Source organism: Muntiacus reevesi, chromosome 3 (genome assembly GCF_963930625.1).
Source record: "Muntiacus reevesi chromosome 3, mMunRee1.1, whole genome shotgun sequence".
Lineage (NCBI taxonomy): Eukaryota > Metazoa > Chordata > Mammalia > Artiodactyla > Cervidae > Muntiacus > Muntiacus reevesi.
This window is the reverse complement of record NC_089251.1, coordinates 37,443,713-37,469,271: the sequence shown is the minus strand read 5'-3', so window position 1 is coordinate 37,469,271 and position 25,559 is coordinate 37,443,713. Positions and strand designations below refer to the sequence as shown.

General features: G+C 42.6%; 1 protein-coding gene across 1 annotated transcript in view; it reads left to right on the top strand.

Annotated features, from left to right (window-relative positions):
- ANTXR1 (ANTXR cell adhesion molecule 1) overlaps positions 1-25,195 on the top strand; it is a 253,071-nt gene extending 227,876 nt beyond the window's left edge. Inside the window, exon 18 of the mRNA XM_065929030.1 lies at positions 21,325-25,195. Within this exon, the coding sequence (XP_065785102.1) occupies positions 21,325-21,585 (261 nt within the window). The 3' untranslated portion in view covers positions 21,586-25,195. The remainder of the gene's footprint in view (positions 1-21,324) is intronic.
- The last annotated feature ends 364 nt before the right edge of the window (positions 25,196-25,559 follow it).

The window sequence follows — 25,559 nt, the reverse complement described above, 5'->3', positions numbered from 1 at the left end:
AACATCCTTTATTTGCAATTAAGGTGCTGAAATCCACAGGAGCTTTCCTATATTTTATATCCTGCTTCTTTCCAAGGGATTTAAGGTATAATTTTTTTCCTCTTAATGATTTGTGCTCTACTCTCAATAAATATCAGTCTAACATACCATTTCTTCCCAGATCTGACAGAATGTAAGCTCAGACCAGCCTGGGAAGAATTAAATATCACAAATATTTAATTAATGAGCCTGAATTAGTGAGGTGTTTCCTGTACCACAGTGATGAGGCATTTCAATACTGGGTCCCCTTTCAGATCCAACTCTACATTGTGTCATAGTTAGGAAGAATATGAGGGCCCAGTGGAGGCCTGAAACTAATTTTGAGGCTGAATAACTTAATGTTTTTTACTCCTAAATGAATCCCAGATTTTGAATGCTATAAATTTTCCACTTCTTCGGCTGGCAATGGCAAACATCAACCATGACCTTTCAGGGCCTTGACTACTGTCTTCCTTTGGTTTCAATTTAAGAGGCACTCTGACAGGATCACAGCAGCCCTTACCTGAAAAGCAGATGAGTCCAGGAAAATGTCAGTGGCAGCTTGGAGCCAGCTGGGCAAGGATCAGCCTATGTAAATTTGAAGTGGGCAGCCAACTGCATGGTCAACATTTAAGAGGCATCCCAAAGCCTACCTGCTCCAGCATGTCACCATAGTGGCTTGCCTTAGCCCCCCAAATGCCCATTATTGGTGCCACCCCTTTAGAGTTAAACACTATCTCAGGACTTTCCCTTTAGGAGTTACAATATTAAAGTTAGCGGTTCAGCTGATCTAGCAAATCCCAAAACAATACAAGCTAGGGGCAACAAGATAGGGGCCTCCCAGGTGACTCGATGGTAAAGAATCTGCCTGCCAAGGCAGGAGACACAGGTTCAATCCTTGGGCCAGGAAGTTCCCCTAGAGAAGGAAATTACAACCCACTCCAGTATTTTTGCCTGGGAAACCTCACAGACAGAGGAGCCCAGCAGGCTACAGTCCATGGGGTCACAAAAGAGTCAGTCATGACTTAGCAACTAAACAAATAGCAAAGAAGATAGAACTTTTTTTTCTCACATGTAACCTTCTGGCGATAAGCCATCCAAAGCCAATATGGCGGCTTCAATATGGCGGCTTCAATATGGCGGCTCCAATATGGTGGCTCTATGCTGTCTGGGGTCTAGTTTCCTTCTGTCTGTGTCTCCACTAACCCAAGTGTAGTGGCTTTCATCTGCATAGTCCAAGAAAGGAACAGGGGAGGGTATGTCCCTTCCTTTTAAGGCACTTCCTAGAATTTGTACACACCACTTCTGTTCACAGCCAACTGGTCAGAGTTTAGGTCATGTGGCCACACCTCGGCACAAAGGAAGCCACACCCACCTGCAAATTCCTGTATCACACTAGGTCAGCTTTCAGCATCACTTACCCCACCTCTTGAACCAATTTATGCAAGCAAGGCTGGGAAGTGTAGTCATTACTGTGTGGTCCTGTGCCCAGTGAAACTCCTAGGTTCTACCCCTGAAGGAAGAAAGTGAAAATGGATGTGGGAGACAGTTAACCATTGCTTTTTACAGTATATGTTTGCAGACATGAAAAGAAAGTGCCTCTTAAGGAATAAACCTTCATAGTGGTCCCAGCTCATGGGTCATATTACAGATTGTCACATAGCACAGAGGACTGAAAGGGTAAGCAAGTTTTGATTAGAAGAAAGTGGGGATATATGGAAACCTTCCACAGGAAGGGCAGCTGGAGGGCACTAAAATTCTGAAGAAGTTTAAAATAGAGATGTGGAAAGCTCAAAGGGAATGGTGGGAACAGGGACATATCAGGACCCAAAGCCAATTCTCAAATATATGATATTACTGGTGGCCAGCTCTTTAAGTAGACATGCTTCTTGATTCCTTCTGCTCTATATTCATTCCAATCTAAAAAAGCACATGTTGCTCAAAAGAAAGGGTTTAGCATTCAGCAGAGCTGGAGTTATATCTCTGCTCCATCATTTACTTGCAGAAAGGCCCTGGACAAATTACTTAGTCTTTCTGAGCCCTTTTCTACATTTTGAAATCACAGTATTAATATTAACTAATAGTAATATTAGGGCTTCCCTGTTGGCTCAGATGGTAAAGAATCTACCTGCAATGCAGGAGACCCGCATTCTATCCCTGGGTCAGGAACATCCCCTGGAGAAGGAAATGGCCACCCACTCTAGTATTCATGGAGAATTCCATGGACAAAAGAACTTGGTGGGCTACAGTCCATGGGGTCTCAAAGAGTCGGATACAACTGAGCAACTAACACACACAGTACTATTAAGAGCACAAAATGAGATGATGTATATAAAACAACTAGTACTAAGGCTGGCTCAGTGAATGGTGGATGCAATTAGTATGAAAACTTTCATCTCATGACAAGCAACTGGTCCCTCAAATATGGAGCTTAGACATTATGACAGGTCACAGGATAGAAAAACAGTACATGTGTGAGATGCTGTGAATCTAAAGGACACATACCCATTTAGGGTGCCAGCCATTCATTGGCAAGAGTATAGTAGCCACAAAAGCAAAATGTTCTTTATATTTTAATTAATATTCTCTCCACTTGGGAAAAGCACTTTGATAACTACAGGCATTGGAAAAGAACTCACCCTAAAGATGGAATTCCTCACGTTGTGCAAAAGAAGAAAACAGACCTTCATCCAGGAGCTTGTATGTGTGGAGCAGGATGAGGCTGGAGCTATGCACCAGATGAATAAGTAATTTCGTAATTTTACATTTCACATCCAAGCTAAATAATGCTTTTGGCCAGGCAATCTCAGTTTATCTTCTGGCCCCTATTTTTTAAGGCAAATATCTCAACATAAATAAAATAATAAATAGACTATATTAATGATAGTTCTAACTAGTCAGAGTCATTTAACTGGGATTAGGGACAAGGACAGAGAAAATATCCTCAAGGTTGTTAACTGGAAGAGACAGAAAGGGAGAGAAGGAAGGCTCTGAATAAAATTAGTTCATCTTGGGTCAGACTTTCACTCACTCAGCATGACCATGCCACAGTGTTTTCTTAAATTTTAGAAAAGTGCATGAAAGCAACATTATTACTGAGACCCATCCAAAATGTCAATTAAAACCAGGCTTTTTGGAAAAATAATTGCTGCACTGCTTAGCCGGACCCAACATTGAACTTGATACCACCAATGAAGAGAAAATGGTCAATACCAAGGGCTGGTTTTTAGAAAAGCAAAACTTAGAAACAATATTTAGGGCATGCTACTTCGGGTCCGGCCACTCAGCACCATTTGCTTCCTCTTGAATCAGCAAATGTTTTCAATTAATTCCACCTCTAAAGTGCATGACCCTTGGAATCTCTACATGCATCTTTGTCTTGCTACCCTGAATGCTCTGAATTTTTAGAGTCCTTTTGGCCACTGATCACTTTTCCTGGGTCTCCTTTCTCTGGTCCTATTCCTTTTTTTGTTGTTGTTTTTAAGATGTGTCAGAACTAGACAGGTGCAGACATAATACATCAAGGTTTTATATAATGATGAGACATAAGTAGGGGATTTAAGCATCAAATGGGAAACTTCATTTGTAAAGCAGTTCCTTATGTCACTGTGTATGTTTTTGTATTTGTTGACCGCAATGGCATATTGATCTTCCTCAGAGGCCCTAAGAGTGAATCCTTCTCTATGTGGACTTACTAATATATTTATTTGCATGACAAGTAATTCATTGCAACTTTAGGCATAGTTTAGACATGCGCACTTAGCAGGCTTTCATGTAACCTTAGGACAAAATTTATTCATCCACATTTGAGTGGCAGGATTACTGTATCTTACTATGTTTCCTCTCTGTCTGGGTACTTATAAAAATATGCTTAAAGACTTTCAATGCTGGATTGGCAATTGGAGCATAGGTACTTCACTTGACTGCAGAAGCAGGGAAGACCTTTCAACTTTGAGCTACCCACTGGAAGCATAGGAGTAAGTGATGGGATATCTCAGGCCCAGCTCACATAAGTAAGCTTGCACAAGTGTATAAACAAGGAAAAGCCTTTCAATATTGCAACGTCTTGCCTATTTCTTTCCAGTTTAGCCTTTTCTCATCACCATAACAGCCTACATTTCATAATGAGTAATATAGGGTAATATCAAGAGAACAAAAAGGGAAAATTGTGATGGTTTCCTTTGGGGTTATAGCTTTTTCTCATTCAGTGGGCTTATCTTTCTCCTGAGGGCCCATGGATTCTAGTCATCTGAAGTCCTAGCCAATCAGTCAACGAGTAGAGCAAAGATCATGGTCCTTACCAACACCTTTGAAGGATACCAAGTTAAGTCCACAAAAAAAGAGAAACACACAACATTTCTTTACTCAGCTCCACAAAAAGGAATGATCCTACTAGGCAAAGACATGAGTTACCACTTGTTTCAGTACCATTCTGTGACAAGTCACTCTAAAATATAGTGGTTACTATGGTACATATATACAATGGAATATTACTCAGCCATTAAAAAGAATTCATTTGAATCAGTTCTAATGAGATGGATGAAACTGGAGCCCCTTATACAGAGTGAAGTAAACCAGAAAGATAAAGACCAATACGGTATACTAACACATATATATGGAATTTTTAAAGATTGTAACCCTATATGCAAAACAGAAAAAGAGACATAGATGTACAGAACAGATTTTTGGACTCTGTGGAAGAAGGCGAGGGTGGGATGTTCTGAGAGAATAGCTTTGAAACAAGTATACTGTCAAGGGTGAAACAGATCACCAGCCCAGGTTGGATGCATGAGACAAGTGCTCAGGGCTGGTGCACTGGGAAGACCCAGAGGGATGGGATGGGGAGAGAGGCGGGGGGGGGGGGTGGGATGGGGAGAGAGGCGGGGGGGGGGGTGGGATCGGGATGGGGAACACATATAAACCCATGACTGAGTCATGTCAATGTATGGCAAAAACCACTACAATATTGTAAAGTAATTAGCCTCCAACTAATAAAAATAAATGAAAATATAAATAAATAAAATATAATGGCTACAAAAGCTTCCCCCATGTCTCAGCAGTAAAGAATCTGCCTGCAATGCAGGAGACATGGATTCGATCCCTGGGTTGGGAAGATCCCCTGGAGGAGGACATGGCAAACCACTCCAGTATTCTCGCCTAGAGAATCCCATGGACAGAGGAAGCTGATGGGCTATAATCCATGGGGTCACAAAGAGTCAGACATGACTGAAGTGACTTAGCGTGCATGCTTGCATGACGGCATATTTCACAGAACTAAAACAAATAGTTCTAAAACTTGCATGGCATCACAAAAGATCCCAAATAGTCAAAATAACCTTGAAAAAGAAAAACAAAGCTGAAGGTATCACAATCTCTGAGTTTAAAGAAGACATACAGGAAAGTTAATTCCTAGAGCTCCAAATGGAAGAACATAATTGTAAATGAAGCAACTGATAAGGGATTACTCTCCAAAATATACAAGCAGCTCATGCAGCTCAATATCAGAAAAACAAACAACCCAATCAAAAAATGGGCAGAATACCTAAACAGACATTTCTCCAAAGAAGACATACAGATGGCCAATAAACACATGGGGAAAAATGCTCAACATCACTCATTACTAGAGAAATGCAAATCAAAACTACAATGAGGTATCACCTCACACCAGTTAGAATGGCCATCATCAAAAAATCTACAAACAATAAATGCTGGAGAGGATGTGGAGAGAAGGGAACTTGCACAGTTGGTGGGAATGTAAATTGATACAGCCAGTATGGAGAGCAGTATGGAGATTTCCTTAAAAACTAGGGATAAAGTACCATATGACCCAGCAATCCCACTATTGGGCATGTACCCTGAGAAAACCATAATTCAAAAAGACACATGTACCCCCAATGTTTGTTGCAGCACTGTTTACAATAGCTAGGACATGGAAGCAACCTAGGTGCCCATCAACAGATGACTGGACAAAGAAGTTGTAGCACATATATACAATGAAATACTACTCAGCCCATACAAAGGAGCAGATTTGAGTCACTTATAGTGAGGTGGGTGAACAGACTGAAGTAAGTCAGAAAAATAAATATCATGTAATTGGCACTGATGGTAAAGAACCCTCCTGCCAATGCAGGATGTATTGAGACATGGGTTTGATCCCTGAGTCAGGAAGATCCCCTGGACAAGGGCATGGCAACCCATTCCAGTATTCTTTTTTTTTTTTTTAGTTTATTTTTTAATTGAAGGATAATTGCTTTATAGCATACTGTTGTTTTTTCTGTCAAACCTCAACATGAATCAACCATACATATACATATATCCCCCTCCCTTTGAACCTCTCTCCCATCTCCCTCCCCTTCTTGCCTGGAGGATTCCATGGACAGAGGAGCCTGGCAGGCTACAGTCCATAGGATCACATCGGTCAGACATGACTGAAGCAACTTAGCACACATGGAATCTAGAAAAATGGTACTGATGAACCTATGGAATCTAGAAAAATGGTACTGATGAACCTATGGAATCTAGAAAAATGGTACTGATGAACCTATTTGCAGGGGAAGAATAGAGACACAGACATAGAAAACAGACTTGTGGACACTGCAGGGGAAGGAGAGAGGGGGTCTCATTGAGAGAGTAGCATTGACCGTAATAGAAGTTACCATATGTAAAATAGATAGCTAGTGGGAAGTTGCTGTATATCAAAGGGAGCTCAACCCAGTGCTCTGTGACAACATAGAGGGGTGGGATGAAGCAGGGGGTGGAAGGGAGCTTCAAGAGGGAGGGGACATTTGTATACTTTTGACTGATTTGCGTTGTTGAATGGCAGAAACCAACACAAAAGCAATTATCCTCCAATTAAAAAAAGGTTTTTTTTAAGTACCAAAAAAAAAAAAAGACACACATATGGCCAACAGGCATGCCACTAGTTATCAGGGACATGCAAATCAAAACCACAATGAGATACTGCCTCACACCTGTTAGAATGGTTATTATGAAAAAGACAAGGAATAAAAATGTTGGAGAGGATGTGGAGAAAAGGCAACCCTGTGCACTGCTGGTGGGAATGTAAATTGGTGCAGCCACTATGGAAAACAGTAGTAAGATTCCAAAAAAAAAATAAGAATAAATAGTGTGTGTGTCTCTCTGTGTGTGTGCTAAGTCACTTCAGTTGCGTCCGACCCTGTGCGACCCTGTGGACTGTAGCCTGCCAGGTTTCTCTGTCCATGGGATTCTCCAGGCAAGAACACTGGAGTGAATTGCCATGCCCTCTTCCAGGGGATCTTCCCAACCCAGGGATCAGACCCACATCTCTATGTCTCCTACATTGGCAGGTGTGTTCTTTACCACTAGTGCTACTTGAGAAGCCCAGAATTACCATATGACCCAGCTATTCCACTTCTGTACACTAACTTGGAAAGACATAGACTCTTATGTGTTCACTGAAGCATTTTTTCCAATAGCCAAGATATGGAAAAAGCCTAAAGTGTCTGTCAGTGGATGAATGGATAAAGAAGATGTGCTATGTATCTATATATATGTGCATATGTGTATACATATGTATGTATGTATACATACATATATACACACACACACACACACACACACATATATAAACGGGCTTCCCAGGTACACTCAGATGGTAAAGAACCTGCCTGCAATGCAGGAGACCCAGGTTCCATCCCTGGGTTGGGAAGTTCCCCTGGAGAAGGGAATGGCAACCCACTCCAGCATTCCTGCCTGGAGAATTCCATGGACAGATGAGCCTGACGTGCTACAGTCCATGGGGTTGCAAAGAATAGGACACAGCTGAGAGGCTAACACTTTTATTTTTACTTTTCATACACATAAACACAGTGGAGTACTATTCAGCCATAAAAAAGAATGAAATCCTGTTATTTGCAACAATATGGATGGACTTTGAGGATATAATGCTTAGCTGATAAATCAAAGACAGCTACCATAGCCTATCACTCATATGTGGAATCTATAAAACAACCTACAACAACAAAAAAAAACAAACTCATAGATACAGAGGACACATTAGTTGTTATCAAAGGGGAAAGAGGTGGGGGTGGACAAAATGGGTGAAGGGGATCAATTGTATAGTGATGGATGGTAACTAGACCTGTGGTGGTGATTGCTCTGTAGTTTTCACAGATATTGAACTATAATGATATCCTCCTCAAACTTGTATAATAAAATAAGTAAATAAAACATAGTGGTTTAAAACAATAACTTGCTATTTCTCTCACAGTTCTGTGGGCTGACCTGACTCACCTGTATAATAATTCTCACCTGGGTTCTGATCTCTCATAAAGTTGCAGTCAGATGGTGGTTAGAGCTAGAGTCATCAGGATGGACTGGGCTAGATGTCCAGGAAGGCTTCTTCACTCATCAGTCTGTGCCCAGTGCTCTCCATGTGGCCTTTCACTACAGTCATCTGGACCTCTTACACCGAGTCTCTGGGCACCAAAAACAGGAAGCAGAAACTTCCAGGCCACTTGATATCAGTCTCAAAGCAGTACATCATCTCCATTATGTTTCATTATTCAAAACTATCACAGGACTTCCCTGGTGACACAGTGGATAGGAACCTGCCAGCCAATGCAGGGGACACAGGTATGATCCCTGGTCCGGGAAGACTCCACATGCCGCAAGGAGCATCTAAGCCCATGCACCACAACTACTGAGCAACTACGGAAGCCCTTGCGTCTAGAGCCCGTGCTTTTCAACAAGGGAACCTGCTGCAGTGAGAAGACTACACGGCATCGAAGAGTAGCCTCCACTCACTGCAACTAGAGAGAGCCCGTGAGCAGCAACAAAGACCCAGCGCGACCAAAAGTAAACAAACAAATGACTCTAAGTGAATAAACTACCACAAACCAGATTCAAGGGAGTGGAAAAGTGGACTCTTCCTCACCAGGGGGAGAAGTCTGTACCCAGAGGAAGGAAGGAGTTGATGGCAGCCATTCCTGCAGACAAGCTACCCAAACAGAAAGGGAGAATTCTTTGGAACAGAACTCTCTGCCTAGACTGCTCTGAGAGAGGCCCCTCCCCTGCTGCTCTTGGGTGGCCCAATGACTAAAGCAGCAAAGTAAACTTTGAGCAAATACAATTATTTAAAATTGAAGTATAGAGGAGTTAATAAACCCATACCACTTTTAGACTTCAACAGATCAAGCTGATGAAAAAACAAACAACAGATAGAGAGGCTTTAATCTAATAAAGATAGATTCTTGGATATTTCTTTAACAGTGTACCCATCAACTAGAAAATTCACAGTATTTTTTAAATTTGTGAAAAATTAGTATGACTTAGGCAACAAGGAAAACTGAGAAGAGGAGAAAAAATATAATTTTACAGGCCACGTTTTTCCCACCGTATCACCACCAAAAATACAAATAAACAAACCATGCCTGGAAGTTAGGAATAAGAATTTAACTCTTTTTTAAAGCCCTTAGAAGTTTTAAAACACTCTCATAAATTACTGTTGAGTCTAAGGGGAAATGAAAATGACAATTACTGGGATTCTAGAAAATAATGACAAGTAGAACACCACAATAAAAACCTATGGGATTGGAAAAAATCATAGCCTTAATTTTTTTCATTGTTAGAAAAAATGAAAATAATGAGCTAAGCATTCAGTTAAAAATTAGAAAAGAATATGAAACAAATCTACAAAAAACAGTAACAAGGAATCTGTGAGTCTAAGAACAAATTAATTAATGAAAACCAAGCAAAACGAGTAGAACTGAGAAGTCTTAAAAATTTTTCTTTGCAAATACTAGTATCATTGACAAATCTTTGAAATTCAGAAAAGTCAGGATATATAAATATGTATAATATGGATAATAAGAAAAGGGGTATTATCACAAAGAAAGAGATTTGCTTAATTGTAAGAATTTCCCATGTACAAAGCATAGATCTATGCAATGGATTAAAAAATCTTGATAAAATGAATGATTTTCTAAGAAAAGATAAATTATAGAAATAGACTCAAGAAAAACTATAAAACCGGAATAGGTCAATATCTGTGGCAAAAACTTTTAAAACCATCAAAAAGCTGCACTTAAGAAAAATAACATGTCCAGAAAGATCGAGAGAATTTTCCCATTCTTTAGTGAACTAATAATTCTTAGGCTATCTTACAAATATAGAATATACAAAAAAGATGAAAATCTTCCCTATTCCTTTAATGAAAATTATTACCTTGATGATAAAAAGAACAAAAGTGGCCAATCTCACATGTGCAAATTGGTGCAAAAATCCCAAATCAAAAATTAACAATTTTCAGAAGTTTATTTTAGAAATATAAGGATAGTTAGAAATTAAATAGACTCATAATGCCCAGTAAAGAATTTAATAATTGCATTTGGTATTTCCATGTGACAGATTATGCAGCCATTGAAAATGGAAGGGGAGAAATGACCATAGCATTTTATTTAAAAAACTTTGATACATGATGATACCATTATTTGTAAACATGTGCCTACTCTCTGTGTGTGTATGTATGTGTGTGATCTGAAAGGATGAGCACAACTCTGAGTGTGATCATTGAAATTCTTCCCTCCTCTTTTCCCTCCTTCCTTTGTACATTTTCCAAACTTTCCACAAATAAATTGTAGAACTTGGTAATCAGAAAAAAAGGGGGAATTTTGCTCTTAAATGTCTTATCTCAGTCGTCGTTCTTAACAAACCCCGTGTTTACACGTGTCCCACTAAAGATGTGCCATTTTTATATATTTCTACCCTTTCATTTTTCTAGTTTACTCTTGTTACCAAATATTTCCTTCATGCTTTCATCTTACCCTCAGTTTTGGCATCCAAAGAAATTATTATGGAGAGCAGGCCAGTATGTGTGTCAGCAAAATGCATCAAATAACTAAAGGAATTGACCTTGGATCCTTTTCCACGAACAGCACATAAAACGCAGGCTATTATATGAGATTTATAGACAGGGTAAGGGTGCAGCAGAGAAAAGGGAGCAGAAAAGAATTCTGGCATCACCACTCACAACACACCCTTCTCTGCGCTCTCGGCTCTGACTTTGGGGAAGAGGAAGAAGGCAAGACAGGTGTCTCTGCAACTTTGTCCCTGTCCTCAACTTGGGCCTATGAATGGATGCTGTTAAATGAAAAGCCAGAGTGTGGTATCTTCATTTCCAGTGATGGACCAAAGCTCAAAATAAGAAAAGCACATGAAATTGGCAGAAAGAAATACCAAGGGAGCAGGACCAATTCGTGCTGAGGAACTTGGATATTTTCCTGTAGAAGGTGGGGAGACACTGAAGAATTTAAGCAGGAAGACAACCTTGACTGTGTGTCTATGTAATGTGTATATGATTATATATGTATTTATATTTACATATAGAAATATATGGATGCTTATATATACAGGCGTGTGCTGTGCTGAGTCACTCAGTTGTGTCCGACCCTTTGAAACCCCATGGACTGTAGCCCAACAGGCTTCTCTGTCCATGGGGATTCTCCAGGCAAGAATACTGAAGTGGGTTGCCATGCCTTTCTCCAGGGGATCTTCCCAACCCAGGGATTGAACCCAGGTCTCCCACATGCAGGCAGATTCTTTACCGTCTGAACCACCAGGGAAGCCCATATACAGGCATACATATATCTTATTGCATGCATGCTCAGTCGCTCAGTTGTATCCAACTCTTTGTGATCCCGTGGACTGTAGCCTGCCAGGCTCCTCTGTCCGTGGGATTTTCCATGCAAGAATACTGAAGTGGGTTGCCATTTCCTCCTCCAAGGAATCTTCCCAACCCAGGGACTGAACCTGTATCTCCTGTATCTCCTGCATTGCAGGCGAATTCTTTACCGCTGAGCCACTAGGGAAGCCCACATACATGTTATATATAGTTCTATGCATCCATGTTTGTGCATACATGTGTATATCTATGTGCATTTGTTGTTCAGTCACTAAGTCATATCTGACTCTTTGTGACTCAGTGGACTGCAGCCTACCCGGCATCCCTGTCCTTCACCATGCCCAGAGCTTGCTCAAGCTTATGTCCATTAAGTCAGTGATGCCATCCAACCATCTCATCCTCTGTTGCCCTCTTCTCCTCCTGCCCTCTACATATAAATTTTACATGAAAACCAAAATGTCACTGGAAAAGAGAAAGGCAGAAAGCAGGAAGACAGGTCCACTGAGTGGCTCAATTTATAGCAGAGAAGCCAACAGCGAGAGCATGGAGGAATAAATAAATGGATAGGAGAGATCTTTAAGAGAGAGAATCAGGGACTTCTTTAGTGGTCCAGTGGTTAAGAATCTGCCTTGCAACGCAGGGGACGTGGGTTTAATCTCTGACTGAGAAACTAAGATCCCATGTGCCATGGTGCTACTGAGCCCACGTGCCTCAACTGGAGAATCCACACATCACAACAGAAGATCCTACATGCTGTAACGAAGATCCCATGTACTGCAGCTAAGACCTAATGCAGCCAAAAATAAAATAAATAAAGTATTCATCATTTGTAAGAGAATCAGAACTCTGCTTCTCCCTGACTGTGGCAGTAGATGGCCATCCCCCAGTTTCCACTTATATTTCCTAACTGAGATCAACCCTAACTGAATGACTGCCTGCAAATTTAGTCATAGTTCCAAACTCCCAGAAGAGAGAATCTGATCTGTCTACCTCAAATTAGGTGTCCACTCCCCTGTCCAGTCAACCGTGACCAAGGACAGGGCCACAGAACACAAATATTGTGTTCTGTGTGTGTGCTTAATCACTCAATCATGTCCAACTATAGTTGGACTGTAGCCCGCCAGGCTCCTCTGCCCATGGGGATTCTCCAGGCAAGAATACTGGAGTGGCTTGCCATGCCCTCCTCCCGGGGATATTCCCAACCCAGGGATCAAACTCGGGTCTCCCACATTTCAGGCAGATTCTTTACCATCTAAGCCACAAGGGAAGCCCATGGGTGCTGAGATCCATTTATTTGTGGGATTGTTTGATTGCTGCCCACCTCTACTTCTGGGCTATATTCTTCTTGAGGGCCAGGACTGTGTTTGGTTGCTCAGAACTGTCTGCAGCACCTTATAAGGTATTCAGGACATGGTTAGCACTCAAAAGCCATTTGTGGGAAAGAAATGCACAAATGACTTAACAAATGAAGAGATTCAGGCAGAAGAAAAGGCATGATGCAGTCTTCAAATCCAATCCTCCATGCGTTCATTGTTCATGTGTCTCATTTATCACCAGAGCATCTACTTCAGCAGAATTACATCAGTTGCTTCAACACGCCAGTGAGCTTTTTGTGGTCTAGCCTGAGAACCAACCCCCATTTACAAGAATGATGTAAGTTAGGAACTATGCTCCTAATTCTAAACAACTGACATAAAACAAACTTTGGAAACCTGATCCATTTGTAACTTGAGAAATACCCCCAAACAGGACAATCAATGGAGGAACTAAACCAGAGAGTAAAGGTATTTGTCAGATGAAACTTGGCAGACGTGTTCTCCATTTTCCGTCTGATTATTTTCATATTCTTCCTGTGAAATCCAATTTCCTTAAGTGACCTCTGTTCGTAGGAAACTATTTGGTTTAATCAGTGGAAGCCATGGCGTATTTTTAACCATCTCTGAAGGCCAGCTCCCTCTCCATTGAGGGTGCCTGATACCCAAACAGATGTTTTACAGCACTCAGAACCCATGAGCTCACCACTGGCAAGTCTTCTGCACACAATCAGACCTCAGCTCTTCTCACACATCTCCCGCAAACCCAAATTCAGAACCCGCAGGCAAGCTTGACTCCTTACCATGGTAACAAAAAAGAGCAGAGCATAGAGAATCCAATTCTGAATTTTCAGTCTATTAATGTTCTATAAACCTGATGACCAAATGGAAAATATGCAACACAAAGAGTTAGCTAAACGAAATAGTCTATAAAAAGATGTGCAAACTGGGTGCTCCCGAAGACTTTGGATTAAAGTATCCAAGTTAAAGAGTTCCAAGGCAGTTTGAATTTTGATAGAATTTTGAAACATTAGAGCTGAAGGGTCTGTGGACATCATCTAGCAAGCACAACAGTTTTGTTCCAGAGTTGATGAGGCTGAGACCCAAGAGAGAAAGGGCCTCAGGGTTTCACATGCTAGAGGCAGAACTGGGGGTAGAACTCTGCCTCCCAGGCCAGACCCGCAGGACAGACAGACCACAGTCCCACACCCCCAGCTTCCTGCCTGTTCTTCCTGGACCATCTGCAGTTCAAAGCTGGGAAGAAGCCAGAACCTGGTCAATAAGATATTTCATCCTGCCTGTGCCATGATCATTTCAGAGTGTGTCCCCTCCACTTTAGATAGAAAGTTTTATTGGAGACCAACTTCCCTTGATAAATCAATAAAAAGTAACCTAAAAAGGTATGTTTAAAAGTAACATGTCAACATTTCAAGTGTGGAAATCAAAGGGAAGACATAGAATTCTTACCACTCCTATGGTCAAAGGAAACCATCGCAGGATGACTAAGGAGATGTAAACAGAACTGTGAGATGATATGGACCTTTGGTCCTCTGAGAACCTAAATTTGCAGGGAAAATCCGAGCTTCCTAGGAAGGCTTGCTCCACCTCAGAGACACTTGGAGATGTGAGCAGTATTCACTGAGTGCCAGCCTAAACTGGAACCTCATGCTGCTAGGAAGATCTCAGAAGGAGAGGAAGCAGATGGAGCCTCAAAAATATTCACCCGCACATTGGGGAACAAAGTTTATGTTGAGAAGAAAACCAAGTGGCAGAGTACAGACTTCATTAAATAAATATTTGTGGAGAGCTTAGGATGTGCTCAGCTAAACATCCTGCAATAAAAGAGCAAGAATTTAATTGAAAGGTGTAAGCAAAGACCAGATCACAGAGGCTATGTATGCTATTGGAGGGAGGTGTTTGGAATTTACTTTAAAGATCACTCAGTTCAGTTCAGTCACTCAGTCATGTCCAATCTTTGCAACCCCATGGACTACAGCACGCCAGGCCTCCCCGTCCATCACCACCTCCTGGAGTTTACTCAAACTCATGTCCATCGAGTTGGTGATACCATCCAACCATCTCATCCTCTGTCCTTCCCTTCTTCTCCCACCTTCCATCTTTCCCAGCATCAGGGTCTTTTCAAAGGAGTCAGTTCTTCCCATCGCGTGGCCAAAGTATTGGAGTTTCAGCTTCAGCATTAGTGGGAGCCATTGAATGATGGTGACCTGGGAAGTGAATTGACCAGACTTAGGTTCTGGAAAGATCTCTTGACAGCTGATGGACTGTGGCCAAGTACTACATTATATGATACTATCTACAAGTGCTTCAACACCATTATTAGCACTTTTAGTCTATATTCAGGATAATACAGTAAAGGGGGGTGGGTGAGTGAGAGCCTAGGGCAAGCAGAGCTAGGTTTTAATCCCATTCCTACAATTTACCAGCTGTATGGTCTTGAGCACGTTATTTAAATTGTTCTACCTTCTCAGTCGACTTCCTTTCTGTACACTGATGATAATACTTAGCTGATGGAATTTGATAATAAATAAAGTGGATGACGTGCCTGGACATTTCTAAGAATCCTCCCAACACCATTAAATGCAACCAAATCAAAGTAGAATTTTTCAGGTCGGAGGGAATGCCACCTAGCATCCTGCTGTGCCTCCACTTACAGGAAATACTGTTGCATTTTCTTATTAAAATTTAATCAGGACATTTTATTGCTAACATGTAAAGATAATTGGCATTTTTACTTTGTAAATGAGCAGTGAGGTAAACTGAGGTCAAACCACCCAAAAGCAATAGTGCAAAGAATTAAACTGGTTACAGAGACCAGTGCAGGAACTAAGTGCTTCTACCGTCCTAGCAGCCTTTTAGCCAAACACTGGTGCAGATTTGCTGGCATATGTGACACTGAAAACATCTGGCCTTTCTATTACCCTCTCACAAGCAAAAACTGATGTCGTGTAAACTGATCTCTAGGCCAATTATATGGTCTAAGAGTTACAGTGTTTGTGTTGGCTCCTCTGGCTCCAGGTTTTAAGAATTTAATTTGTAGCCACACCCCTGCCTGAAGTCCTAACTGCATCTTAACTGTAACTGACTCCAGGGATCTGTTTATGCGGTGTCTGCATCTTCTTTTTGGGACGATAAGTATGTGTGACAGCATTGCCAGTCAACTGTGTCCTGTAAGAATAAGTTACAGGAGTGGCGCAGCAATGGGAGGATAGAAGAGGGTGGGGAAATGAGCGAGCTCTGGGAGCCGCTCTGGTCACGTGTCCATTGCTACATTTTTTTTTTTCACCCCTGTGTATCAGTTTTATTCTAGAAGTCAGGTGAGGAATGTAGAGGTTCTACCCCACAGTTCTCATAGAAGGCACTAAACTAGGAGTCAGAAAACCTGCTACTACCTCCAAGTGGCCCTTCTACCCTAGACAAGGTCATTATCATGTCTGAGCACAATAGACATTACTGTGTCTGTTTCCCCACCTAGACTCAACTTCACTTACCAAACACAAGTGCCAGGCACTGTTCCAAGCCCATCACCAATGCTGATTAAGTTAATCCTCATCTCGACAGCGAGTGGCAGGTGGCGTATTACCCCCACCTCATGTCTTACAGGGGCGTGTCACTCAGGAGGGCATGACAGAGGCTGTGAGCTTGCCCCCTCCCCTCTGGCTCCGAGCTGCTGCTCTCGGCTCCAGTGCGCCAGGTCTCTACATATGCCCTGCAGCAGGTGACCCAGGGCACTCCTGGGGTGTTACTGACTATAGGAAGGGGTGTTCTCTGCCTCTCCCCCACCCCACCCCACCCTTGCCCTCAGATGCTGTGGCCAAAGGCTGTGATGATGGCTGGAGAGGGGCTGACCAGGAAGATCTCTCCTCTCCTCACTCTCATCGCCCCCCTCCACCCCCAACCCCTGCCTGCTTTTACTCCATCTTTAGCTGACAGATGTGAGAGAGTTTTGTTCAGTGGATCCTTTCAAATCCTTTTGAAGACATTGAGGAATCCAAATCTGGGTTATGAATGGAAGTATTGATAGAAGAAGCCTGGGAGCTCCTAATTTTGTCTCTGGTAGAGGTACTAGTTACAATTGCATGAAATAATTAAACGGACTCTAGGTCCATTCACCTCGTCTCTTGCCCACCTTGACCATCAACTGATCCCTGGAGGGAGGGAGAGAATAGTGGGACAGCCAGCCCTAAAGGAGATCTGAAGGTCCGTGGGGCCTCGACCACAGGCATCAGCATCTCCTTTCCCAGGAAGGGAACTTTCCTTCAGCTTTAAAGGAAATGGGTTTCTCTAGTATCCTGGTCTGGTCAGGCATATCTAGGAACATAGGACAGAACATGTAGTACAGTAAATCCCAGTGCTGAGTTACCCATTAAAGGAACTTATCACAGATGGTAATAAAATTAGGACTTTCACATCTTGAAAGAAAGAGCTGTATCCAGGATCATAAATAAACTATATAACTGAGGCTTAGGTTTATAAAGCTGAAAAAAGAGGGCTGCTTGAGCAAACAGGAATTCACAGTACTGGGTCACAAAATTAACTCGTGAAAGTTCAACCATGATCTTGGAGTTGCAATGAGAAGATGGTAGCTGATTTCTGCAGTTAGTGGACCCCAATCAGAACCTAATGAGGTCAGGCCCTGGTTTAATTTCATAAAATGCAAGCTCATTGGGGTGCTGGCACCTAAATATGGCCTTATAACTCCTAAACCAACAGTGGAGCAGCAGATGACAAAACAAGGCCAGTGCCTTCCAGAAGTTTCTCATCTAGTCAGGAAGCCAAGGCATTTACAAATAAAGCAATTATAGGATGCAGACTTCAGAGTGTGGTGTAGACGGTAACTAGAGAATTCAGGGAGGAAAGCAAAGAATGAGTAGAAGCCGGACTTTTCTTTTTTTCTTTTTTTTCATTTATTTTAATTAGTTGGAGGCTATTACTTTACAATATTGTAGTGGTTTTTGCCATACATTGACATGAATCAGCCATGGATTTACATGTGTTCCCCATCCCGACCCCTCTGGGTCTTCCCAGTGCACCGGCCCTGAGCACTTGTACTTTTCAGGGAAAGATGGTGGAGGACCAAGGACCTGACTCGGACTGAAGGATGCGGGGAGGGCCGCCTGTGTGAGGCAGTCTGGCCCCGCCCCCATCGGCTCCCACAAACCTGCATCGCGCCGCCGCCACGACTCTCCCTAAGCCGAGTCTCAGATCACACACTTGTATTCCCCTCTTGTCCTTTGGGTAGCTGGTCCTTAAGGTCTACAGTCACACCCTCTTCATTCCCCACTCCCCCAGGCTCTTCCTGGAAAGGCCTGGAAAAGGAAACCCTGGCCTCTCAGGAGACATCACATTCAGGCTGGACAGCACAAGATGGCGTCCATCCTAAAGAAGGAAGCCAGGAAAAATCCACACTTCCTCCTCGGTGGAAGCCCCAGGGTCATTCCTGTCTTGGGTTATAATCAGGTTAAAATGAGCAGGACAAGGAGAAAAGGACAGCCTCAGAGGGGGTACCCCGCCTCAGCCTCCTGGGGAAGATTCTGTCAGCATCCAGGACACACAGTAGGGAGAAGAAGATGCCCCCATGGGCATGGGAAGTTTGGGAAAAGGCCAGGGCCCACAGAGGTGGCCAGTACCCTGCCCAGACAGGCGGGGGAGGGTCGAATGGGAAAGGTGATGGGAGGGGGGTGCTCCGCATACCAGAAGGAGAACCTCATGAGGGGGAGAGGGCCTGTGTTCCCATCCCTTGCGGAGCCCAGTGTTGAGTGGAAGGCTCCCAAACACCTATTAAGAATAGAACTGAAATCCATTGGTTTGGGGTGAAATGTCCTGTAGCTATCAATTAGGTCTAACTGGTCCATTGGATAAGGAAGTTGTGGTATATAGACACATTGAAATATTACTCAACTATAAAAAGGAACACATTTGAGTCAAGTCTAATGAGGTGGATGAAACTGGAGCCTATTACACAGAGTGAAGTGAGCCAGAAAGAGAAATGCAAATACTGTATAAATGCATTTATATGGAATTTAGAAAGATGGGAACATGACGATCCTATATGTAAGACTGTAAAAGAGACACAGATGTAAAGAGCAGACTTTAGGATTCTGGGTGAGAAGGAGAGGGTGGTATGATATGAAAAGATAGCATTGGAACATGCATATTACTGTATGTTAGATGACCAGTGCAAGTTCAATGCATGAAGCAGGGCACGGAAAGTCAGTGCTCTGGGACAACCTGGAGGGATGGGGTGGGGAGGGAGGTGGGAGAGGGGTGCAGGATGGGGGGACACATGTGTACACATGGCTGATTCATGTTGATGTACGGCAAAAACCACCACAATATTGTAATTATCCTCCCATTTAAAAAAAAAAAAATTTTAAGGGATAGAGCTGGTGGGTGTCTGCTTCCAAATAGCAGAGGGGAAGTGCCCCAGGGAGAGGGGGCTACTTTGAGTAGGCAGTTGTAGGTGTTCCAGGTGTCTACTCTGCATTATCCAGCCAGGTCCCTGGGAAGGGTGGAGAAAAGGCAGAATTCAGAGTAGATGCCTTTGTTGCAATAAAAGGTCCCCAGGTTGTATTTCTTAAGAAGCTAAGGGCACCCAAGCAGGTGCCATAGCACCTGGAAGAAGGCTTCCCCAGCCAAAGCAAAAGCAAGATAAACTGTCCATGTCAGAGCACTAGGGAGGCAGAGGCCTGGAGCAGGCGGCTGCATCTACTGGTATCAGCAAACCCACCTCTAGTTGTGGTTTAACCTTCCTGAGCCTCAATTCCCTCATCTGTGAAACAGAACAATAGATAATAATACCTGCCTGGCAAGGCTGTTGAGGAGATTAAATTAAATGACTTCTGTACTTGCCCTGACCCTGTGCATCCAGTCCCCTACTCTTCTGCACCCTTGTTAGAATCTGGGGGGGAAATGAAGTTGAACAAATAATTTTGTGACATAGTGTTGGCCTCAACAATTTAGGGTCTGTGTCCCTTACCAGCTCGAAGAAGTTATGGAACAAGAACGCTGAGCCTTTCCCTTGGCAACTTAATTCCCTTAAAAGCCCCCAAGATGATAGCTTGTGGTGAACAATGTCAGATTCATGATCTCCAAAGAAGATTTAGCTTCAGGACTAGGGACCAGGCTTGAACACTCAGAGCTTTTCTGTGGCAGAAGTTTTATTACAGTGACAAAGAACAGAGAATGCTTCTGACATAGACATCAGAAGGCGGTGGAGAGTGCCCCACTGGCTAGTCTTATCAAGGCATTATATACTTTTACCAGACCCACTCCCATAACAGACATCTTAAGGTAACAAGATTAAATCAGAAGGTTCTTGTTAAAAAGGAGAAACATGTCTTTCAGCAAGATACATTGTTGTTATATAATCCTTAGTGCAGGGCTTAAGGAAAAACAGACCCTTGAGCAAGATGAGTTTTCTTGTGTAATCTTTAGCTCCTGGCTTAAAGAAAATAACATTTTATGTGACTAAGACAAAGCAATGTAGAAAATAAGTTTGTCCTTTTCACCTCCTCGAGAGCCCCGGACCCCTTTCTCCTCCTTAGAGGGCCCTGGACTCTTTATCAATCTACCCAAGAATTAACTCTCAATCGTAAGCCCAGAAGAAGGAAATGGGGAGCTTATTTGTTATCAGGTTCTATTTCAATGCTCTGCTAAGAGCACTGATATAAACACTGACAGAAAGCATCTGCTTTCCGCAGGTTTCTTTCTTCCCGCCCTCTGCACTTCCCACCTGCCCTGTTGTAAGACCCCAGCAAACATCAGCTCAGCTCAGTTCAGTTCAGTTCAGTCGCTCAGTCGTATCCGACTCTTTGCAACCCCATGAACTGCAGCATGCCAGGCCTCCCTGTCCGTCACCAACCCCCGGAGTCTGCCCAAATCCATGTCCATCGAGTCGGTGATGCCATCCAACCATCTCATCCCCTGTCGTCCCCTTCTCCTCCTGCCTTCAATCTTTCCCAGCATCAGGATCTTTTCAAATGAGTCAGCTCTTTGCACCAGGTGGCCAAAGTATTGGAGTTTCAGCTTCAACATCAGTCCTTCCAATGAACACCCAGGACTGATCTCCTTTAGGATGAACTGGTTGGATTTCCTTGCAGTCCCAGGGACTCTCAAAGAGTCTTCTCCAACACCACAGTTCGAAAGCATCAATTCTTCGGCACTCAGCTTTCTTTATACTCCAACTCTCACATCCATACATGACTCCATAGCCTTGACTAGATGGACTTTTGTTGGCAAAGTAATGTCTCTGCTTTTTAATATGCTGTCTAGGTTGGTCCTAATGTTTCTTTTTCTCTGATTCTCTTTCAGGGACGCTGTATCAACTTCACCAGAGTCAAGAACAATCCACCTGCCAAGTACCCGCTCAACAATGCCTACCACACCACCTCGCCGCCTCCTGCCCCCATCTACACCCCACCACCCCCTGCTCCCCATTGCCCTCCCCCACCTCCCAGTGCCCCCACCCCTCCAATTCCATCCCCACCTTCTATTCTCCCCCCTCCTCCACAGGCTCCCCCTCCCAACAGGGCGCCACCCCCCTCCCGACCTCCTCCTAGACCTTCTGTCTAGAACCCACAGTTCATGCTCTGGGTTCTCTCAGAAACTTTGGGGAGGAGGCTCCTCTGTGGTGTTAGAACAAGTCTTTTCAGTTAGAGGAGGCTTCCACTTTGGAAAAGAGTGGTGATAACGCCCACTGACATTCACACACTATAAAAATTTGTAACACCAATACACCAACAATTGTGATCAGCGGAAAGAAATTGAAATTTTGAATTGCCTGAAAACCAGTGATGAGGCACCTACAGTCACAATTATAGCCATCAGCCAGCCATCATCTCTAGAAGGTTCCAGAGACAGTGAAACTGCTGAGATGCTCTAAGTGGGATTGGGTCTCCTGGAGACCAATATGAAAATCATTTCTCTGAGGGTGAAATGCAGTGTCAGATAAGAAGTCATATTGCTGGGTTGCTCAGTGCTGCCTTCCCTCTTCCACTCCACCTCCATCTCTTGACCCTAGACCTACAAACCAAGGAATCCTCCATGCCAGCCAGGAAGGTCAGAACCCTTCACCTACAACTTTGGGTAAAGATTAAGGTCCCCATTGTGACAAGAAACTCAACATCAGACAGGTATCCAAAAGCATGTTCTGGGATTTGCAGAGGAATAAAAAGATATACTTTATTTTCCTTCTAAATTCTCCCAGTTTCCAAGTGAGGAAGAGGGTGGTTGTTCACAGGTGGAAAAGGTATGTTGCCATGTTGCTGTGTAAGTGAAATCAGGTGTGTGCACTGACAGGCGTGTACTAGTGGGAGCATCGGACAGTTTCTAAAGCTCATAGGCCATCAGCAGCTAGAGGTGGCTGGCTTTGGCCCAACATGGCCCCTAAATCAACATACAATAGCATTGTCGAAGAGCAACTTGCTAATGATTTATGTTAAAAGGAAAATCAAGATTTGGCTTCAATGTAGATCACTTGAGATATGAAGAAGTGATTGATACTATTTTCCAGAGACAAATATAAGTTGATCTTCCCAAAATGGCATCACTAGCACCTACCACACAATTTCACTGATTTTGTTTTTCTTTCTCCATGAAGTTGTGCACCAGAGACTTCTAGGTAGAGCTGAGAGACAATAGTCCTGACATACTAAGGAATATATCCACCCAAAAAAGCTGGTGCAAATGTATTTCTCCTTGGCTTTTCAGCACACTGACAAATACTATCAGCTGCCTGAAATTCCCACAATGCCTGGGAACCACTCCACTCCTCCAAGTCTTGCTGAATCTGTTGTCACCAGGAAGTTATATAATCACTTTCTAAACATTAGACTTCATCACCCAAGGATGAAAACAGAAGCCATTGTTCAGGGCCTGCTGCACCAGCCTGTTCAAAATTACCTCCCCTCCAACTTTCCACAGGTCTTAAAAGTCCTAAAACTCTTAAATCTTTTCAAGAATAAAGCAGAATCTAAAGTAAATGCAAACTTGGTGCTTTGGGCTGTGGTCTCCAAAGGTCTTGCAAGAACCCCCCAAGCCAGTCTCATTCTTACACCCCACTTAGAACAGAGACATAAGATCCAGCATACACTGCATACGCACCAACGCTTGTAGCCATGGCAGACATTGCTAATCAATCACAGCACATCTTCCAATGAGCCCAGGATTCCTTCACAATCTTCACACCATAACTCTGAAGAGCCACCACTCATCAGTTAAAATTGAGAGATAAATGATCCTTAATCACTGTCTCAATTTTAGAAAGCAAAAGCAAACAAGGATTGTGTGGGGGGATGAGGAAACCTTTGGACATAAAAGGTACAGTCAGGGGAAAATGGATCTAGGTAGAGTGCCTTAGTGAGGGGCTACAGGCCCTAAACGCCTTGCCAACACCAAACTGACACTTCCCCAGGCATACCTTGGGCCCTCCCTTCTTCCAGCCTGCCGCTTCCAGAGATGCCCACAGCTTCCTCATAGAGCTAAAATCAGAGATGTTTTCCAGGGCTCCCTCCCTCGCCCCCCATCCTGGCCCAAATTATCTGTTGAAAATATTAGGCTTCTTCTTTAGTACAGTCCTCCATGAAGCAGGTGTCAGAATGTCACAGCGACCTGCGGTGACATTGCTGGACTCCAGAGACCCATTCCATAGGCAAAAGGGTTTCCCAGGCTCACAGCCTAGAGGCGTTGAGCCCCTGGCCACTGTTTTGACTGCTGGCGGTACAAAACAGTTCACCCCACACCACTGCCGCCTGGCTCACTGCGGCCATCAAAAAGTTAAAGCCAAGATGTTAATTAACATTGTGCATCAAGACGGCAGGCATGAGGTGAGAACGCAACATTCAAGATCTCAACCATACATCAATCAGAAGCCCCTATGCAGTTTCCAAGATGTTTCGATAAACTTTTTGGTGAAATGGGGAACTGCAAATACATGATGGCTTTGAAGAGGATTAGCAGGGTTTGTCCTTAAAACGGATTCTTCATGTAAACCCTAGTCATTTAGAAGGACAGTGGAGAAGGAGAAACTTCTATACTGTATGAACAAGGTATTATTTGAATAGTAGGCTATTACAGGCAGGAAAATTCTTTAACTGGTTTATAAGTCTATCCGTACTTGGGTCATTCCCTGTAAAAGGTAGCAGACATATGATTGTGATCAGGAAACTGCACAAAATTATTTTTTTCAACTCTCATATTATTGTCCTCCCAAAGTTGTTGTTTTTTTTAATAAAAACCAACTTTTTGTTGTATATATTCATATTCCATGTGTTAGATGGAAGCATTTCCTATCCAGTGTGAATAAAAGGAACAGTTGTAGTAAATTATTATAAGGCCAATGAAATTTCATGGCAGGTTATTCTACCAAGCTGTGCTTGTTGGTTTTTCCCATGACTGTATTGCTTTTATAAATGTACAAATAGTTACTGAAATGACGAGACCCTTATTTGCACAGCATTAAAAAGAACCTTGAGTGGTTAGCTCTGTTAACGACCAGCTCACAGTGTCTGGCCTGTAGCTTGGCACACACTCCAGTGAGACACAACGTCTCTTTTACCAGAGTCGAGAACAGAGCTGGTGGACGTATTAATTAATAGTCTTGGATATCTGGCTGCAGGTAACTTCACTGTAAATGTATCTTAAATGGGCAGAGACTATCTGGGAGTCTCATACACACTAAAGTTTAAACACCAGGTCAGATGAGGGAAATTCATCCAAGAACTAGAAAAAAAAAAAAAAAGATGACATATTGTACCACAATTTCAGCCCAGCACCAACTCAAAAAGAAATTAATGCTGTGTAAAAGTGGGTTGAATTAGTTTGCAAACTATAATAAAGATATATGCAGTAAAAAGTCTGTTAATGCACATCAGATGGGCATGGGATGTTCTAGTCAGTTGAGTTTTCTAGTTATCCGAACTCTACTATATTATTGTACTTGGATAACCAATTTAAAAGAATTAGAATATGATGTTTTAAATACACTTAACATTAAACTCTTCTTCTAATTCTTTCTTCTATCTGTGATAATTCAGAAGACATTATGAATCTTCAGTGCCTCTGAGTCATTGTTATAAAGATCAGTTATTGCTGTACCTGCTATAGAAGACTGAGCTAAATGTGTACAATGACAAACTTTGGAAGTTGCTTTTTTTAAAAAAAAATAATAAATTCCTAAAATCAACTCTTTCACTGGTTGTCTCTTTGCTATGACAATGAAGTACAGATTACTCAAGTGCCTAACATTGTGATCATAAAAATCATTCTGCAGATTAAATTATATTTCTCAAATTATTTTGTGCCTTCTACTATCTTGATTACTCTGTCTTCTTTAGCTGTCCAACATTCAGCTTATATTTTTTGTAGGTAAAATGGTGTTTCTTACTAGTTCCTGAATCTGTTTCTTTATAAGTCCTCATTAAGCCTTGAGTTCATCTTAACTGGAATAAAACCATCTGAAAACAGAATCATTCCACAATTTCTTTCCAAGATTTCATTAGTATTCAACTTTAATAGCATTTTGAGCACATGGACTTTTTAAAATTACA